The sequence below is a fragment of the Aythya marila genome, assembly GCF_965140915.1.
Source record: "Aythya marila genome assembly, chromosome: 1".
NCBI lineage: Eukaryota > Metazoa > Chordata > Aves > Anseriformes > Anatidae > Aythya > Aythya marila.
Genome location: NC_139042.1, coordinates 79,990,916 through 80,011,583, shown reverse-complemented (window position 1 = coordinate 80,011,583; position 20,668 = coordinate 79,990,916). Strand labels below are relative to the sequence as shown.

Below are 20,668 nucleotides of genomic sequence, written 5' to 3'. Positions count from 1 at the left end.
TAAGAATTTGAAGTACCAACTTTACCAGATAACCTAACTGGGAAGGCACTCTGCCAACTGGTACAGCTTCAAGGTTAAGCGTGCAAGATATTCCACGTTGTACACTTCAGGAGAAGTATCTGACTCTACATGATCAATTTAAACAAGTATATAGTTTAACTAATACTTACATATATAGCATATATGGCTATTAAAAGCCTATATGCTAGAGGCTTGTGTCTTCTACACATCAGGCAGTAAATGTTTTTTTCCCAGCCCTTCAGATAATCCACAGATGTGTCTCAACAACATGTGATTTCTCTAGGCAGCATAATCATGTTATGGACACACTGCAGCTAAGAGGGAAGAATGTGACCAACCAATGTCTGTCTAACAGGACACTACCCAACTGCAAAACTTCACTCTGTAACATCGCTGGACATTTTCTGACACATTTCTATTTAGCATCCTCACAGGTAGGGCTACTAGTCCCAAATAACCTTTACAACACAACCCTGAGAAGTCTGCAAAGAAGTTGTACACCCTGTTTCACCAGCTGCAAACCAACGTATTTCAAAGCTGTTGTTTTTCCATACCACAAAGTACATAAAACCCCTTAAACATACATTTTTACTATATTCTGGACCTTTAGTTTTTCATATATACGAAAACATACTAGAAGGGAAAGCTGACATTTTTACTGGCCATTAGACATCCTCATGTAGATAAATTTACTGAAAAACTTGGTAACTTTTAGTATATTGAGTGCCAACTCAATGAACAAAACCAGAATGCTGTTCTTTAAACCAAAAAAAGTGACAGGCTGTCACTATTTTCCCCCTAATGATGTTACGTCTGTACACAGTCTTCAATGACAGTGATTTGTGTTGTGGGGAGGAAATGCACATGCATCCTTTTATGGAAAAATATTTTCTTTTAAAAAATGAGGCAGATGTGCAACACAGTTGTGGAAAATTTATAGTTTAAGCTATTTAAAGCTGCTATGCAGCTTCCTGTACCACATAAGTCCAGTAGTTCTAAGAAAATACAGATATGGTAGAAAAAGTAAGAAAATTTTCACCACAAAACCAATAGTTACCACCAACAGAGAAAGTTATACACAAAATATATCTCTCAATACAGTGTTTACACTTCATTTTAGTCTACAGATTCAGTGCCAGGAACAGGACTTGTTGAGACAGTCTTTTCAGAACGATTTGCCGCTTGTGATTCAACACTGGGCTGGATTCCTGGTTCCGTGTCAGTGGGACTTTCCAGCTCCTCGTGGGAATTGAGCGTGCAGGACTGCAACACCTGCACAGCTAGATCCACATCTGCTTCTCTGAGAGAAACCTGCTCCTTAAGGATCTCCACCTTCTCATTCAGCTCATTCCTTTCTGTCTGAAGGGCCCTGCATAGCTTCTCCAAACGCTCCAGTTTTATTTGAAAGCCTTTGTATTCTTTATCTCTTACTGTTTTCTGAGGGACAAAAAAACAGAAGTTTCAGGATGCAACTGTTTTTTTTCACCTAAGTTAATGTAAAGAATCACCATTATTTAATCCTGGAAATGAGGTGTTAATTAATCCCATAGGTCACATCCTTGCTCAGAATACTTGACACTGCACTTCAGACGGTTTGTCTAGGACTGGCAACAGACAACTTTAGAAACTTAACAGCGAGAACCAAGTAACTCCATAATGCTAATTGTGAGGGCTGAGTATCAGCAGAAATGCTGATTATGAAGTCCCATAGAGCAGTGAATCACTACACAAATAATGGCAACTAGAGGGAGCAGAAGGGAATGTAAGTGGGAAATCAAGTGAGAAATTCAGCAACAAAACAGGTCAGAAGGTACTGTATTCATGGCTCTTCAATTAGCTCTTTAAAAAAGTAAAGATAAACAGTGCTATAGCAGAACCTATAAGAAAATTAGGGATGTCCCGATACAGTTTGGCAAGATCATAAATATAATTGAGTTAGAAATTAGGAAATGTAGGAAGGCAAATCAGAACTATATGCTTACAGCTCATGTGAAAACTGTTTTTAGCTCTTCTGCTGGACTGCAATAAAGTAATAGCACCTCATGACCTCAAAAGCAGCAGCAATGCATGGAAGTAAATGTTGCCTTACCCAAAGGTTATTTCCTTCATGTGGGTCTTGTACATTTAAAGTAGATCTCTGTTGCAGCACTAATTGAATTTTGCATAGCATATTTAAATACTGTCAGTTCATTCAACTTGTATGATTTCATACACAGTCTGACTAATTGTGGACAAACTGAGCAAGGAAAGATAAAGACTGATGTTTTTCTGGTCATGAAAAGTCACTGCCTAATCCTAAACTCATTTTCCATGCTGGGGGAGAACAGTACCATCACACAACAGAAAATACAGTGGAGACAGTCCAAGAAGAGGCTACCATCTCTTACCACCAGTCATCCATAATCCAAACACTGCACAGTTCTCCAGAGTGCAGACTCTAGTTTAGCTGTACAGCTGCTTAAAAGACAGAAATAATTACCTCTTCAGCCATTTGCAGAAGAGCCTTGTTGTTGTTTTCCCATTTTGTACGCCAGACTATAGTTTCCTTTTCCAGTTTCTTGATCTTCTTTGTCATCTACAAAAGACAAAGGGAAGACTTATGTGGCTTGCTTTATAACAGAGATAGGTATATGTTGATAATTTGACTTGTAACATCACTTTCAAAATCCAGTTTGAACAGATTATTTTACAGAAAAATCTTTCTGCACAAAATCAACTCCATAAGTACCAAGCCTGCTGTCAGAGAAAACAAGACTGATTCATAAAAGAAATAGATTACCAACCTTCAAGAACTATTAAAATTCCACAAGAAAATAAGTTTTAAAACATAACCACAACAGAAGAGAATCAAACCAATTACATGCCATTGATAAAACACTGACAACAGGATTTAGATGTCAAAAAAAGCACTTTTCCACAATATGACAAATCCCTATTTCCTATCTCAAGATCCAAAAGAAGTGTTAACGTAACACACGTTTTCAGAGGGTGAACACTATTGTAAGATACAAAATGCATCCTACTAACAGCATGCATATATATATGTATATAAATAAAATGGTGTTCTAAGTAATCCTAAAAGTACCTTCTCCATTTCTTGCCTGAAGGTTGTAAAGAGTTCATTGCTTTTTGCCATGGTAGTCTGGAATTCCTCAAATTTATCCATGTAAAGAGAAAGCTGTTGGTAAAAGAGCAGGAACGTTAATTTGAACAGTTGTACATGAATACAGAAATATCTGTTCAGGTACAAGAAAAAATGAAACAATATAGAAGATGAACTACTTCTAATGTTTTCCATACTACCCCACAATTTTAATCTGAGGAGTGTGCAGAGCTTGACTGAAAACACACTATTCAAATTATATATGAAAGGAGAGTGACCTGTTTTGATAGAACAGTAATACATTCTAAAAAAAAAAAAAAAAAAAAAAGGATGTAATTATTAATAAAAATGTTGGAAGTCACTGTATTTAGTCATCACTACCATTTTTGCCTCCCCACTGAAAAAAAAAAAAAAAGAGGACTTTAATACAGAGGAAACTGAGCACAAGAAAATGAGAAATTAAGCTTAGAAGATCCATTTTTCCACCTTAACCAGCCAAAACTAACAACCAGGGCTGGGACAAAGTAAGCATCAAACCCAGAATTCAAAATATACATTCACAACATACAAAACTCAGCTAGTGAGCAAAAACTATGGGAAGTGAGTATCAACAAAGAATACATTCAACATTGAAAAGCCCTAGTTTTAATTAACAAAGAATATTAATATTCAGTTACAGAAAAGTTTCTTGCCCTGCACCACAAGATTAGTCATCAGAACAGCAAAATGTATTTAGCATCATTTTCCACAAAAAGTCTTAAAATATAAATTATTTTTAGGTTTTTGCTTTATAATCATTGTGTAATACAATGTTCTGAGAATACAGAAGTTTGAAACACCAATACAATTTACTAGGAACTTTTCACCCAATCTCAAAAAGTAATCAGTTCTTTCAGTGCTTACATGAAGGGTTGTAGGACAATTCAGAACACAGATACTGCATTTTACTCTAAAAAAATATGAAATTTCATAAGAAAAGATTTCATAGGAAAAAAGGAGCTGTCAGATTATGACTCTCTGCCATTACTGTGACTGAACTTCCACCTAAATTAAAAAATTTCCTGCTGGCCACAGGAAAGCACAGATATACCCATTGTTACTATAAAAAAAAGGCATTGGGATTTTCAACAGAAGGTAACTAATTTGAAGATAAAACAAAAAAGACTACATGTGGTATAAAACGTTTTTGGAAAAACAGCAAAAAAAGTATTTGGAGGAATCTGGACATTAGTAAGTCCAATTTTAGTGAAGATGTGCATGTACACCTACTCTTAAGTATACACGTACACTTCAAATGTGACTGTTTGGAAAGCTGGGAAAATAATTAGGTAGAGTTAAGTATGAAAAAAGAGCACAAAATAACTTTCAAGGAGACTTAATACAAAACTCAAAACTGAAGCAATAACCGGCATACAGTGAAAGTAATAGCTGCTGCTTCTCAGATGTTACAATGTTAGCTTAACCTACCATTTCCCTTTGCCTTATGTGCTGAGCTCACATGTAGCCAATGACTACAGGTGATCCAGAACAGCACAAAAACTGGAGACCATCTCTCCACTCAGAGACGATTTGGCTGTAGCATTTACAGCAAGAAAACAGTATGAAGACAGTATGTTGTTTTTTTTGTGGACACTTAGATTTAGGTTACAAAAATCTCAGTAACTACAAGAATAAACAAAAACAGTTCTTGCTCCCATTCCCGTACAGAAGGATGGGATAGAAACAGTAAGGAATAAATTTTAAGACCTACACATTTAAAATCACACCCAACTCTTTATAGAAAGAGGTGCAAAGGTCTCTCTGGTCCTGAACAGCTATAAAGAGGATAAAATACCTTTGAAAGACAGAACAGGTTCAAAGCAGGCAAGAAATGGGAAAAAAGCATAAAGAACCAATATGCTTTCTAATATTATTGCTGTTAATTTAAAAGGGTAGCAGCTCTAGCAATCCAATGTTTAGCACCTTCCAATTAACAGAACTCTCCAGAGGTCTTAAATAGCAACTACTAAATGTCAAGTCTACTTATGTTTCATACAACACTACTGAGGAGTGTATGTATGAAACAAAAATTAAATTTAAGATTTAATTAAAAACGTTTGTGACAAGTACTTGGTGTATCCAATGAATGATAACGTGCCGTTTTTTCACAAGTTGCGTTATATTTCACTAGCCACATTTTCATTTAGGAAAAACTGTTATTGAAGAGCATTCTGTTTCAAAAAGTACCTGCTGCTTGAGCTGAGCTTCCTGTTGCTTCATCTGTTCACACTTGTGTCTGGACTCAGTAGCTTCTTTTAGAAGCTAGAAAACAAACAAAAAAAGAGAAAATACTAATAAGAATAGCATAAAAACTTAATCTAAGATAAAAAGTGAACAAAAGTTAACATCGCCAACAGGCCATTCAAACCACATTTTTCTCACATGACTTTTTTGAGATTATTACTACACTATACTTTGATATATACTATTTAAAGCATGTGCTGACATACAATTTTACTGAGACTTTTTTCAGTTGGTACGTGATTCAATTATGTTTCTATTTTGGTATCGACTTCGAACTACTAAAATTATACAATTAGATCATTAATGATCTATATGTAATTTGTAAATGTTTCATAACTCTTGTAATTTGTTTTCGACCTCTGTTTCTCCAGTCATTAATATTACCTTTATAGATTGAATCAAGATTGGATTGAACGAATTTGTGACCATTTTGTAGATAAATCTTTGAATGTTCATCAGCTTAGGATTCCAAAATTTTTGAATAACTTAAGTAACTTAATACTATGTTCTAGTCCATTACCGGATTATCATTTTGAGATTATCTAGGCAAGAAGTCTTGCTTTTCCTGTAAATTACAGCTCCATTAAGAACTGATTTCTTGAAAAACTGCAAGTAAACTGCTGATTACCAACACACAAGTAAAACAGACAGTTTTGGGGACAGGCAGTTTGGAAAAGCATATCATATGCTTTATCCTGTGAGCCTACAGTTTATTTTACACCAGAAGTTACAACCACACAACAGCGAGAAAGTACCTTTGGTGTTTAACCTCAACAATTCTCCCAATCTAAAAAAAACTCCAAATGATATCCAGCACATTTGCTGAGTAAATGCAAACAGTAACACTATTTGCCTGTGTATATGGACACAAATACTGTACACATCATTCAATGCAAAGCTTACATCTCAGTCTTGATGTTGAAAAATTATGCTAACTTTAAAAATACACTCCCCTTAGTTTGCTGTCTGTTGTATTTATTTTAAATCATGACAAGCATGCTTCAGCAGGTAATTTCTTTTAACATGCATAGAGTTCACTTACAAACTCCCTTTCTCGCTGATGTTTTTCTTCTGCTTCTTTAATAAGTTGGGTAGTTTGTTGTAGTTTGGCATCCACAAGTTGCTGCTGCAGTTCTTTATGTTTGAACACTTTATCAATATGCTAAAAAAAAAAAAAAATGTATTTGTTAAATATAAACCGTGCACAGGTCAGTTAAGGTAAGTTTTTGAGTATGGAGTGGGGAACACATATTCTTGACAAGTTTCATGCAAAAAGAAAAAGCAGTAAAAGACTTTTACATGCTTTTTTTCCTCTACTATAACTACACTTTTTTGTCTTTAATGGAAACCTTGGTAAGAAGCATATTTAATAAAATTGTTAGAATACTGTAAGTCACTTCACATTAGGTGTTTTCAGAAATCCTGTAACAAGTAGCCTACATCCTTTCTCTTTAAGCTAGTGGATCTACCTCTAACCCACTAAGTACTTTGAATGTTACTTGTAAAACCTCTCGTCTTCATAAATTATAAAAAATTCCAAACAAGCGAAGTTCACAAATCATTTGGCTCATGATACTCCGCAAATCAATTAACAAGCATGCAGTCTGACTTCCATACATAAAGTAACACAAGGCAACTTCCTACATTTTCTATTCCCCAAATTATCTCATTGTATATACAAGTATTCCATAATCACAAAAGGTGGAGAACCATACTATAGTGACCTCACTAATCCAGGTAAAAAAAACAGCAGCCATATTCCAAACCTCCTATGCCACCTAGCAATGCTGCTAGTTTGTTTTTTTCCTCCCACAAATTGTAGAACACCTCAAAACTTGGTTCTCTCTGACAAGACAAGCCTACCCTGAGTTTCCACGCTACTTTTACTTAGACTGGCTAGCTCCCACACTATTAAAAGCTTGCTCAGCCCTAAAATAGTTATTTCCCTAATACCACTCCATATATATTCTGAAAGCATGATAGCTTAGGATGCTTGAATACCAACAAGAGCTACAAAGTAGCTCAAACAAAAACAAAATCTTGATGAACTAAAACAAGAACAATTTATATCCTCATTTTATACAGTGAAATTTTACTTTAAAAGAACTGCAAGTATTAATGCATATGTGTGTTGGAAATAACCTTTGGAAGTAATTTAAACCAAATGCCCACTGAAAGCAGGGTCAACTTCAAAGTAATCAGGTTGTGCACACCTTGCACAATTGTGTTCTGAATACTTCCAATGACAAGGATTCCACAAGTTGCCTCCGGACAACTTATTTATTTGACCACTTTCACTGTAAAAGATTTTTCCATGCATCTTAAATATAGGGATGTAAAACCATGAAAACAAAAGGCCAAACAACTGCATAATTTTTCAAGGTAGTCAAGAATGTGGAACATTTTAGATCACATACGCAATAAACACAAAGTACTAGTTTTTTTTTCTCCCTTTAAATAATTATTTGATCCTTATAGTCAAGGAACTAACAGACTCCCATCAGAAGCATAAATCAGGTACCTCTTCCCGCAACGCGTACTGCTCAATGAGCTTCTTCAGTTTTTCCCCAAGTTCAATATTTTCCTGACGGAGCTTGGCATTATTTATATCATGCTGTTCCAGTTGAGCCTGAATTTCATTCAGTGTAATCTGGAAGTGTGCAGTTGCTTCTTTTCGCCTCTCCTCTTCTTCACGCGCTTGCTGCATGTTTTCTTCCTTTTAGTAGGCAGTATGAGAAAGTAATGGTGTTCAAGACAGACCAGGTACCTTTTTCCTATTTGTGTAGGGTTTAAAGTTCTAAAATGCTAGAGTTAATGTAAGCCACAACTGTAACATCATACTGATCTAACCTACATAAAGTACATGGAACAAAGAATCTAAAAGTTCCAAAACTTTTAGAGAATTTTGTTATTACCAATTCCACTGGTGTTTTAAGTTACTACGATACCTATGTAAGAGAGAATTACCCAGACGTTAAAACCAGAATTGATACTATAACGTACTTTCCTACACTAATTACAGATAAGAATCTCATGGCTCTTCCATCTCACTCCTAGCAACTGCATTCTAACACAAATAAGCCTTTTTTGATACACTGCCATTTCATGCTGCTGTTATTTCACTTGTGCTATTTTTTTTCCAGCAGTCATCATTACTGTTCCCAGAAATAAATATGGCAAGACCACACACAGCAAGTAACACGATCTATGAACCAGTCTGAGGAAAAAGTTATAGCTCACTTAAGTATCCCCATGTTCTTTACCTTAAAAATCAGGTACACTTACACCATACATTACTATCTAAAGATTTCAGTAACACAGACATGGGACACAATAATAAGTGAAGCCCTGATTTTAAGCAATAATCAATAACCAGGAATTCAAACCACCTCCCCCAGCACTGTGATTTATGTCCATAAACTAACCTTTAAAGTCTTGTTATGACGCTGAAGCTCCCGACAGAGAGATTCCAGTTTGCTGCGTGCCAAAATGGCCTTGCTGTGCTCACTCTGCAAGTGGACTTTCTCCTTCACAACTTGTGCTTGCTTTTTCTGCAGTATCTTCATCTGCTTTTGAACATTCCGGCTCTCCTCCAACTAACATTAGAGAGTATATTTATGAAATAAATATAGCCCAAACTGTCTTTATGCATCTACACAAGCAGGCCGAACAAGCATTTAAACATTTCAGACGAAAACAAAGGAAAACAAAGAAATCAAACAATTTCATTATTTGACCCCCTACACTGATCTTTAAAGAAAGTCCCATCATCTTCCATACAATTCTAAGTATGTAAGCATAGCAGAAGAAAATATACACATTCCAACATGACAAATATTTGTCACTGAGGACAGGGACCGCAGACCTGTTGACCATGGGCTTTCAGCTTGAATTCAGCTACAGGGGTAGGACTAGGCCTGAGAAAGGAGGATGGGGCAGACAAAAGCCAACTTAGACTGGCATTTCAGCAAATCACAATTGTTTCCACTCTTGTTTGTATGTTACACAAAATCATTTATCCAGCCGCTCTCTTTACTGTCAAAAAGCAAACCCCACAAAACTGTGCAGATTTCTTATCAGCAGGAGCTCCTACTGAAGGGCGCAGTAGGCTACACAAGTTCATAAAATGGTAAGTTACTTCAGAAAGGAACAGATACAACCAGCAGCCCTGACGTAAATCATGTCAAATGTCATTAAAGCTGCACAACCCAGGCTTAACGGTGACTTAAGAAATCTGCAGTCTCAACCATTTGCAATAAAATACCGAATCCATTTCCATTAGACAATTTAGATGGTAGCCGATAGTGCTAAACTTTGTATCAGAGCAGACTTCAAAATCTATTGTATGAACATCCAGTGAATTGAGGAGTTTCTTGCAATAATACCTAGTTGCAAATGTGTTCCACTGCATTTGATTTTTGGGCTCCCCAAGAAACCACATTAGAGTCTGATCTATTGAACAGGTGGTAACAATGTTAAGTATAGTACTGCTCCTTATTAGACAGTGCCTCAGCCTCGGGACACCACGGGAAAAGAAGGCTGGCAACCAGGAACACAATGATGGTTTTCTGAAAGAGCTCAAAATAACGCTAAAGCACAGAAGAAAGAATAAAGTTAAGGACCTCCTCGACAACAGCAAATCAAATTTGTATCTCATCTGGTTTGGAGTAAAGGAACCTTAAGGAAACATTCTGATATCCAAACATGAAAAGCCCTTGTCTTGGGTGGCCAGAAAAAACACTTCAAGTGGCTGTGCTGTCTGCATACCTATGAAACGTCAGGCCTGTAAAAGTATGCCAGTGGGAGACATATCACCAAGGATGCAAACCTTCCTGCATCACAAATTGATCTCCTGATAGATTCCAAACTAGGAAAAAAAATTGTGGAAGATCTTTTGCCAGGAGAGTGGCATTCCTACCTTTATTGTACAGTCCTTTTCATGAGACACCACTGAAAAACCTGACAGTGAGCTTTAAAGATGATGAATCTTTAAAAAAAGAAAACAAGCATTGTAGGTGCACTGTCATAAACAGTTCAAACCTCTGCTGGCATTAAATTTGACACCTATGCCAGTGGTTCACCACCATAACCATGGAGAAAAGAATGCATCCTACGAGGAGCATAACCAGATCAAACTGAACCTAAGGGGAACAGAGTACCTCCAAGTACTAAAACTAAGCTACTCTTATTCCTGCATCAACTCCCACCCAACTTCCCAGCAGTTCTGAGCATCACAGGGAGAGCAACTGGTTTTCTAGGATTATAATTCTAACAACAGACCAGCAGACTATGGATCCTCTACTGGAAGGGGAAAAAAATCAAAATGTGAACAGGTCTCTCCTGATTGCTGAATTTCTGGAAGGAAATTACTATTCATTTATTGTGGCAGTTCCTTAACTGGTTTGAAGTCTTTCTGTCAACATAAATCAAAAAAGTGAAGATGGAGCAGACTGCTTTCTTTCTGCAGAATTAAGGAACTCACCCTAACCTAGCTCCTCACATAGGCCACCATCTTCATCACTGACTTGACATGGGAGCTGCCTGAAAAGGCACCCCATGCACAAGCAATTGTTCGTAAGATCTAACTCATTTACTGCATTTTCTCTCACAGTATCATTTTTAGGTGGGCTTCCCATCACTGAGTTGCAGTATGGAACGATTGTTTCTCATTTAAATGAAAGTGGTTTCTTAGAGAAGCTGTTGGTTTCAAAGGAAATTCACTCATGTGAACAAGAGCATGCATGTGCGAGCAAGAAAACAAAGCAAAAAATATCAACAGACCTCCAAGGAGGACTCCAGAGCTGCAAAAACAAAACTAAGCTAAATAGTTATTACTGGCTGTGTGACTAGAGAGACTAGGTACTAGCTCTTTCTCTAAGCTCTAGAAACATCACTAATCTCAAAAGAAAAATTAATTTCAAAAGATTTAGGCCATCCTGCACAGCCATTATGCCATTTTTTAGAGACGTTCCCAAACGTGACATACCTGACAACAAGAGAAGGCAATCCTTGGCTTTTTCAAGCTATTCAGTTACCTATTTACTTTCGTTTTCATTTAATATCTAAATATGGTGGGAAAACACACATTTCCATTCTTGTCTGTCCCTGTCTCAAGATGAACAAATGAAGCATTTTCATTTACAGACACATACTGAAACTTATGAGCCGATTTTGCCACCAATTTAGAGAATATATTGTTTTTTCTGCTACATTGTGGTGGAAATGCACTCCATGATCAAGTAACTGCTCATGTTTTGCCTTTTTGGTCTGTTGCTGAAGAAATACTTTTCTAATGCATTCCTTTGTATGACTGCAAATCACAAAGAAAGATTAAAACTACATCTTTCCAACTTCATCCCCAATCACTGAAGAGTTAAGTGATTTTTTTTTTTAAAAAAAAAAAACAAAAACAAAACAAACAAACAAAAAACACAGTATATTCTTTCCCATTACCCTAAAGCACAGAATTTATAAAATGCTAGCACAGAAGGACTGTCAACAGACAGGAGCTAGGAAAACATTTACTTTCAAAATAAACTTAGCTTTTCTGTTAATCCTAATGTTGTGCTTCAATACTAGGTTAACAAAAAGGTATCATAATCCAATTTTTCTTTAGATTTAGGCAGTCATGTAGACATGAAAAGACTACACACAAGTTTGGCTGAAGCAATGTTTGTAATAAGTCTGTGTGTTCAGTTTAATTTTCCTACCAACACTGTGAAACATTCAGAAATGTTAACTGTCCCGTATCAAAAGTTCTTGCATTCCACTGTTAGTATTAACACATGAATAACTCTTGCTATCTTTACAAATTACTTACCAGATCAGCATACTTTTTGCACAAAGCTGCCAACTTTTCCTCTGGAGTAGAAAGCGTGTTCAAGGCTTGCATTAATAATAGCACTTCTTTTCCTATGAAAAGAAAGGAAGACAACCATACTGAGAAAAAAATATCAGAAAAGCCACCCTGCCTTTAGAAAGCAAATATAAATCACTAATTTCTCATGCTTCTAAGCTGTTCTCTGGTTTGATAGCTGCATAATATCTAACAAGTGACAAACGGGAAGTCATCACAATAGGAACCATTTGTTTTGGCTACATGCCATTACACAACTTGGATAGCAAAAGTTACTTTAACCTTAAAACCACGGTAACATTTTTATGATTTACTATAGAAAAGAAAAACTTGAAACAAAGATGTTCAAAAAGATAACAAAAAGATAAGATATTTAAAGATAACAAAAGATATTCACACAAGTGCTTTAAAACATACCTTTTAGAATTTAAATATCAGTACTGAACACCACAATCACAAATTTAACAATGAACCCAACAATCAAAGTTAAAAAAGCTTATTAGTACTGACCTGTTTTTTTTAAAGCTGCTATAAAAATAGCATTACCAGCGGAAGGATTCTATGATACGTATTAAGAACTGACTTTCCCTCAGCAAAAAGTACATATTTTGTCATCTTTAACAGAATATTCTGAGAAGTTTTGGCTACAAAATAAATGTGAGACATAAGAGAAAATGCATAGCTATTTTATGAAAATATTAAAGCCTGTCTTTGAAATTAAAGCCATTTAAATTTTGAGAGTCAGAATGCCAAGAGGAACACACCTAATGTTTTCTCTTTGTGTTTTTCACTTTCTGGGTCTTGTTGGCCGTCAGGTGGATCAGTCCGGGCTTCTTCTCTCCCAGGAGTCTCCTCACGAGACTCCTGAGAGCAGCACGAGGACCCCAGGAGCTTTCTGTTCTTTGTGATGTACTCAGCTTCTTCCAGCGTGCTCGCATTTTCCAGGCCATCACAGTTGGACTCCATATGCTGCAATGCTGCATCAGACGATTCATTGCATTTGTTGTTCACCAGCTGATCCTGGTTATTCATTCCCATCTCCTGAGATCCAGCTTCTTCCATTGCACCAGTAACCAACTTCAGAAGGGAAAGGAAAAAGCAGATGTGAAACAACAGCATTGAAAATGAAAACTTCCATCCTTCTTTAGTATGGAAAAAAAGTAAAATTCCACTTTTATTCATGCTGATCAAGATGATGCTCACTGTTGTCAAGACAGGTATATAAATAAAAGCAAAGTGCGTAAGCCTAAAAAGCGATGAAGAAAGCAACACACAAGAGCCCAAAATATTAATTTCTATTACATAACAATTTCAGTACCTTGTCACTGCAAAAATATTTACATACTAGAAATTAAAAATTCACATGGAAATCTGCTCTTTAGGCCCTGAAACTGATTTGATTTCATCTCACTTCTTAAACCACCCAATTTTAGATGAAAATGTTCCTCCGTCGTAGTTTTAAAATCATTCTCTCTCAAAATCAACACTAAATATAGGAAATGCTATGTACTGTAAAATGAAAAATAGGATCTACAATTTTAAACAAGTACACGTTGTGATTAAGGACAGATTTATTACATACTAGTTTCAGAGAACTGAAGAACTTTGGTTATAAGATAATTTAGGAGGCAAACCAGAAGAAAAAGTGAAAAACATATCGTGCTAGGAAATCTAAAGAAACCCATAGCAATACACTGTTTCAATATCATACAAGGATAAGAGCTCAAACTACTTCAACCAGAATGCCAACAAACATGATTGTCAATTTACATTTGGAGAAAAACTGTTTCAAAAGAGTGGTAAACAAGACCAGGAAGACACCTATTCTCAAAATATTACAATTAAACTCCATTAAATCATCCCAGAAAAGCATGAATATTAGCTGGCTTCAGATCTGGAGGTCTACTACCTATGTTTTGTAGTAGTTTGTTTTTGTTTTTTTTTTTAAACGCAATACATTACTTCTGCCCAATTAAACAGAATTGTCTTGGGAGATTTCTTAAATACAGAAACACTTAATTATTTAACCAAAAAGCTAAACATCACCTGTTGTTTTAATACTACAGTGATACATCCATATTTGGGAGTGGAATACATGCTGATATCTCCATAAAACTTATAAAGTAACACCAGAATCCTTCCTCAATCATAAGAACAGCATTCTTAATCTCTAGAATCATTTCAGAGTTTTATTTGTTTTTTAAAAATACAGGAGTCAGGACTCAGGATAATACTTTGAGGCGACCGGGTATTTTTTGCTGTCTGTTTGCAATCCTACTTTACAAAGTGCATACATAGCTGAAGTATGATAAGCAGAGTTGAAGTCACTTTACTGCCAAAGTAAAGTGATCGTTCTCATTGATTTATTCAGTGAAGTGAAAGTAAATTTCCTTAAAAAGTTTCAGCCCAAGTAGTTATAAAAACAGGGCTTGTTTGTATGCTGAGTGATGCTGTTTAAACATAAAACAATTCAGATATTTCACTATTAAAAATGTGCTAATTTGTAAAAGCAGTTTACATTGGGCTGTATATTCTGCACAGATGGACCATTTTCCTCTTGAAAAGAAATTAGCGAACATCAAGGGAACGCAGCCAACAATAACAATATTTTGAGCAATAGTTCAACTCCCTAGTAGAGCTGTTTAAAATCATTACACAAACATGCATTAATATTGTTAAAAATATTCGCAAGAGCTTAGTTACTCTCTATGCTCAAAGCAAGTCCCCAGCTTTAGAGCTTAGCTCAAGGCAGATTCGTTCTCCTGAAGGTGGAATTAACGCAACACTTTTCAGGAAGGACAGTGAGCTTTGTAATGCAAATAATCTACGCAGACATTAAGGAACAAGTTTTCGTTTATCAAAGAAGGTTTTTTACTTCACACTGCTCTTTGTAAGTGTTGAAATGATGCATCTCCTTCACGGAAACAAACCCACTGCAGTTTTTATCTTTCTGCAATCATGCCAGACCATGTACTTGATGAATGGCTGTGAAGGTAACACAGTAAGAGCACTGTTGCAACAAATGATCAGTCCCAACACGTAACAGTTTTCTCTTCAAGCTGTAAAATTCGTAATTTTTCCTTAGATTGCCTTAAGCTGTGAGGTTTCCATTGGAAAGGCTCACTGCTCCAAGTTTAGCAACCAAGAGCTTCTTCCTAAAACAGGACAAGAGATAAAACTGTATTGCTCGTTTCAACTTTCTGTACATACCAATGGTTGAAATCATGGCATGGATCTTCTCTACAAAACACAATTCTTGCAGAAGCTGAATACTGAGAAATGCAGGGTTCACATTAGATCGAAGAGACCGGAAAGATCGGAGGCAACTGAGCACAAGATGACCCCCAGGTAGAGCTGCAGAACCAACACAGCAGCTGACACTTGCAGTTTTTTCTGTTACATAGGACAGAAACTTCCGATTCAGGTTCTTGTGCCTGAGAAGCCCGGTGAAAGGTAGGGAAAGCCTGCCCTAAGCTCCAAGCTTCTGGTTTGGGACTTTCTGAAATCCCTAAGCACTCACGGTTTTCTCTCTGCAAATCAAGGACAAAATTGCTGGGAAGTGCAGTGGGCAGCTGAGGAGGCCTGACCGGGTGTGGTTGCAGGCTGAACAGGGGCAGTGCTCCTGCTGTTGTTTCTCATCCCCCTGCCCCACATCACCTCTCCCTTGTGCTGGCACCAACGTTCACACAACTTGTCCTAACAAATTTTGTAGCCAGAGCAGCACCTCAGCCCAGTTCACTGCACAGCAATAGGCAATTCTGCCAACCCAACAGCAGAGCTAGCACGATGGTTGGAGAGATGCCAAGACACGAGAGAGACTAAAAAAAGGCAGTTTGATCACAGGCAGAGCGCAAGGAACCAAGCCAAAAATACCTTATCCTAACCACAGGTGCATAGGTAACACAGACCACTGCAGATCTGGAGCACTGTCAGCAAGAAGACGCGCACAAGAAGCATCGCTTCAAATTTAGGCAACCCCAAGATTTTCAGCAGCTATTTTTATCTGCAGAAAGTCTGCCCTTTCTGGGGAAAAACGGGCAACTGGCAGGGGCACAGATGGGATCAGTGACTTAGAAATGCCCACCCCTACTGGCAAACTGTCAGCGTATCTTAAATACCTGTTATTTCAGAGCCAGCAATTAAGATGTGCATTCCTGAGCACCTGGAACTTTCCCCGAGTGAACACCGCCACCTTGGTAATTTGGCAGCACTTTTTGTGCGAGTCTGATTCCTTACTGACAATACTCATTTCTCAACCCCATTATTTCTCAATTCCTCAGTCAAAAAACCCACATGGATTTTCAGATCAGACTCATCCTCCAAAGTTGGGCAGAGAATGGAGAAGTCACCCATCAGCTTACTGAACTGATGATCAAGGTTTGTGTACACGTGCCTTGCACATTTCAAATATATTTGAAAGTAACAGCAATAGGGGAGAAAAAAAGGAGAGAACTTTTATAGAACTTCTCATCCTTCTTTTGGCTTCACAGTTTTCCAATGAATACGGAGCAAATCTAAGCTTACTGGCATGCAAGCCTGTTCCCTCCAAAACTAAAGCACAATGTGGCAGCATACAGTTTTTGCTATATGATCCAATTTTCCTGTCTTAAATATGAGAAATTGGTGACCACAGGCTAGAATACTGTAGTTAGAGAAAAGGTTCTACCAGCAGCTAAAACAACCTGATTACATACACAAATAACAAAAACATAGTTCAATTCCCTCAAGTTGTCACCCATACATCCTGGCAGGACTGACAGGCAGCGGGACAACATCTTAAAACTCGAATGTGTTTAACCTAGGTTGGAGAGCCTTTATTTTAAGCACTGACAAGTCTGTTATTGCCTGACAGGGGCCACAAACAATAGTAGCTAGATGACCTCCTGATAATGATTAACAAAGAATTTTCTGCATTAGTGTTCTGAGCTGTCACTTCAGATATTACAAGCATATTCTTAAAGCACCAGATAATTTCAGATTTGATTTATCAATCTTCAAGTTGAAGCATAACAATAATAAATGCCACAATGAAAATGTTACACTGCACTACACCAGCACCACTGAAATCGCCCCCCTACTGAGACAGACAGAACAACCCAAAATATTACCTTTTATTTTCCCCCCTCAAACACGTGCTAGTCAGACAAGTGAACTTCTCATTTAACGTTCCAGCCAGAACAGAGCACTTCCAACAGCACATTGTATAACAGTGCTGATTCAGTACTGACTAAATAAAAACACAATAAAATCACTCCACCAAAGACTATCTACTGAAATCGCTGCTACCTTTTTCACGATCTCTCAGCTTCCAGACAGATCTAGCAATGTGTGGCTTAAACAGTTCTGTTATCTAGTTCTGGTGACAGACCAGAACTAGATAACATACCTAGAAAGACTTTCATTAAGGGACATCACAGAATCATCTAGGTTGGAAGAGACCTCCAAGGTCACCGAGTCCAACCTCTGCCCTAACACTAACAAGCCCTCCACCAAACCATAGCACTGGGGTCTACATCTAAACATCTTTTAAAGACCTCCAGGGAGGGTGACTCAACCAAGAACATTTTGCACCATGTGGTACTTTGTAGCACAAGATCACAAGAGTTACTTACCAAAACTTAGAATTCAACCATTATGAAGTAAGATGCCTGCTACATACCTAGCAGCGAATCCAGTTGTTACAAGACACTGACATTTCTGCATAAGCATGTCACCTTTAATCTCTTTCAGAGTTACAGACCAAGTGGTTTGAGGATGCCTGTAGGAAAATTACTGGTAACATCACTCCTGCTCACCCTGAAGTTTTAGGTCAGTAGTCTGCTCTGTTCTCTCAACTCGTACCTTGATCAAAAAGGTGCACCTCAGAACAACTCTACCATACTTCATGCCTAAGAGATGAGAGCACAAAGACAGGCACCCTATTTATGGAACTGCCCATGATCACAGGAGCTTAATCCAACGTTCTTCTACGTCAAACAGTACTGCCTCAGCAACATGCACTACACAGGAACACCTCCACAGAGTCTATCCTACCTACCATGGCAAGCCAGTCACTTTTTTTTTGTTTACTACCCAACAAAGTCTCTAACAAAAAGTTCTATCTAAAACTACACTGTGCACAGTGTTGATCTTATGTGTACTGAAATGCCTAGACTTTACACTTTCCACACAAGCAATACACTCGCTGTGCACATACACATTCTCAATCCACCTGAAAATGTTCTCTCCACCTGAAAATGAGGTACCTCTCTGTGCCTCTTAATAAAAGATAATTAGTAGCAACTCCAACTTGCAATTTCTCCTAAATTACCCTTAAAAATATTAATCTATCAAAAGCATTTCCTACACCCCCCCATAGTAGTGGTTGATTTATGCTGTAAAGCTGCTTGTTTAGCCTTTGCCTTCAGAACTGTTTATACATCAAAAAAAAATATCCTAGAAGCTTTAGAAAGAACAAATGCATCACGTCATCTTTATCTTAGTTTATGGACTGGAACAAATTTTAGGCTTCCTGCATCCCACCAATTTACTTTTGTCTGCTAACAGAGGAACACTTGGTTCTAAAGAAGCTGTATGTAATATATTTTTCCTTCGTGTAGATACTCAAAAATATTTTTAATATAACTCTATTATGATTAAAAAACAGCTTAAAGTCATTGTGGGTTCCAATTTTATCCACCTCCTTCATAAAAATTAGAATTTTGGGATGCCATAAAATTTGAGTTTCCATTTTATGGCAGGTGTACCTTCATCCACTGGTGTAGCAACAGTAATTCAGGTACCTGTGACCACATGACTAGTTTATTAAGCTTATTTCTTCATGCCATACTTCCACATAGTGCGCTCACCGACCTAACCGACCGTGCAGCCTAATTATACCTTTCTGAAAACCCAAGGCCTTTTGAGGTGGCTTCCCCAAAGATCTGAGATCCTAGCTGTTTGAAACAACCTTCTGGTCCCACAAGTATTCCACCCGGTTCTGCCATCGCTTTTAAAGCGATGCTCTGTGTGCTCCTTTATCTGCTTTCAAAAGACCGGACTGAGGCGTTGCTCAGCATTAGTCCCAAGGCATTACAAGGCTAGGTGTCCCAACACCGCAGAAGGAAGATTGAGAAACAACTCACTTGAAAGCCCATACTGTATGCTTAGAAAAGTTAGAAGAATTGTGTTATTAATACTGTTGGCCTCATACTCGAGTCTTCAACAGTGGTTCAGACCTTTGTATTTTCATATGGCTACTACCTTGGTCTTTTTTTTGTTTGTTTGTTTGTGTAGAATTTCTGTGCTTGCACTTTCTCATGGCCTTGCAATGTAGAAGACTCCTGCTTTTAAAAATTGTGTGTTTTTTTTTTCGAATTTACCTCAAATGACCTCAAGGAAAGAAGATGCTGGATTTGTATCTTCCCCTCCAGTGCTCCTAAAGCGCTGTTTTTACCAGCGAACACCCCAAAACGCTTCCTGCCGTTCTGCCAAAAACCTCCCGGAAAGAACCCCGAGCTCAGGCGGAAACTTGCAGCGCACCGCGGGGCCGCAGCCGCGCTGTTAGGGGCGAGCCGCCGGGCCGGGACAGGTGCCGGCCAGGATCACTTCCCGCAGCGAGGTTTCACTTCCTCCCCCCTCCACCCCCAGCAGCAGCAGCTCCCGGGCCGGCCCCGCAACCCTTTCAGCAGGAGCCCCGAACCCCGGCGTACCAGGAGAAAGGAAGAAAAAAAAAACACGTTAAAAACCGTTAAAACCCGTTAAACGCCGCGCGGGGGGGTAGCGCTGCCTGCCCGGGCTGAGCCCGGCTCCCTCACAGCTCCCCCCCCGCCACGTGCCCCCAACGGCCCCCAACGGCCGCCGCGTGCCCGGGGCAGGCCCCGCCTCCCCCCTCACAACCGCCGGCCGCGGCTCGGCTCCGCGCTGCCCTCACCTCAGCGCTGCCGCCCGCCGCCGCCTCCTCTGCCTCGTCGCCGCCCCGGCCCTGGCTGTGGCTGTGGCACCGGCTCCGTGCTGCCGCCGCCGCCGCCGCTGCTGCTCCTGCCCCCCCGCCGCCGCCGCTGCCGCCTCCCCGCGCCGCCTCGGCTCCGCGCGTCGCCATGATGTGACGGCAGCATCCAAACAAGCGGCCCGGCCGCCGCACACCGGAAGCCGCCCCCCCCTCCTCCCCGCCCTTTTCTGCCCTCGGCGGCCAATCAGCGCGCCGCGCCGCGCCTCACGTGGGAGGGGAAGGAGGAGGGGACTACGCTTCCCGGCGTGCCCTGCGCGGCTCCGCTGTGTTCGGGGGTGCCGGGGTGCCGCGGGGGGTGCCGGGAGGTGTAGTCGCGGCGGCGGCGGCGGCGGCGGTGGCGGTGGTGGTGCCGCGGGGCCTGCTCGCACAGCGCTGCGGGGCGAGGAGGAGCGGGGGGTGGCGAGCAGCGGGGGGG

General features: G+C 39.1%; 1 protein-coding gene across 1 annotated transcript; it reads right to left on the bottom strand.

Annotated features, from left to right (window-relative positions):
- TXLNG (taxilin gamma) lies at positions 1-20,358 on the bottom strand. Its single transcript, XM_082779983.1, has 10 exons — positions 20,176-20,358; positions 13,028-13,340; positions 12,228-12,319; positions 8,833-9,003; positions 7,929-8,123; positions 6,450-6,569; positions 5,351-5,425; positions 3,107-3,199; positions 2,501-2,596; positions 1-1,458 (listed from the first exon to the last, which is right to left on the bottom strand). The coding sequence occupies exons 1-10, from the start codon at positions 20,341-20,343 to the stop codon at positions 1,138-1,140; spliced, it is 1,644 nt and encodes a 547-aa protein (XP_082636109.1). The 5' UTR covers positions 20,344-20,358; the 3' UTR covers positions 1-1,137.
- Between the last annotated feature and the right edge of the window lie 310 nt (positions 20,359-20,668).

Bases quoted from the DNA above. Each gene is read 5' to 3' on its own strand.
- TXLNG (XM_082779983.1), bottom strand. From the start codon at position 20,343: ATGGCGACGCGCGGAGCCGAGGCGGCGCGGGGAGGCGGCAGCGGCGGC. The intron at 5,426-6,449 runs GTAAGTGAACTC...TTTGTTTTCTAG, and splicing joins ATCAGCGAGAAAGGGAGTTT to CTTCTAAAAGAAGCTACTGA. The intron at 1,459-2,500 runs GTAATTATTTCT...TTTGTCCCTCAG, and splicing joins TTCTGCAAATGGCTGAAGAG to AAAACAGTAAGAGATAAAGA.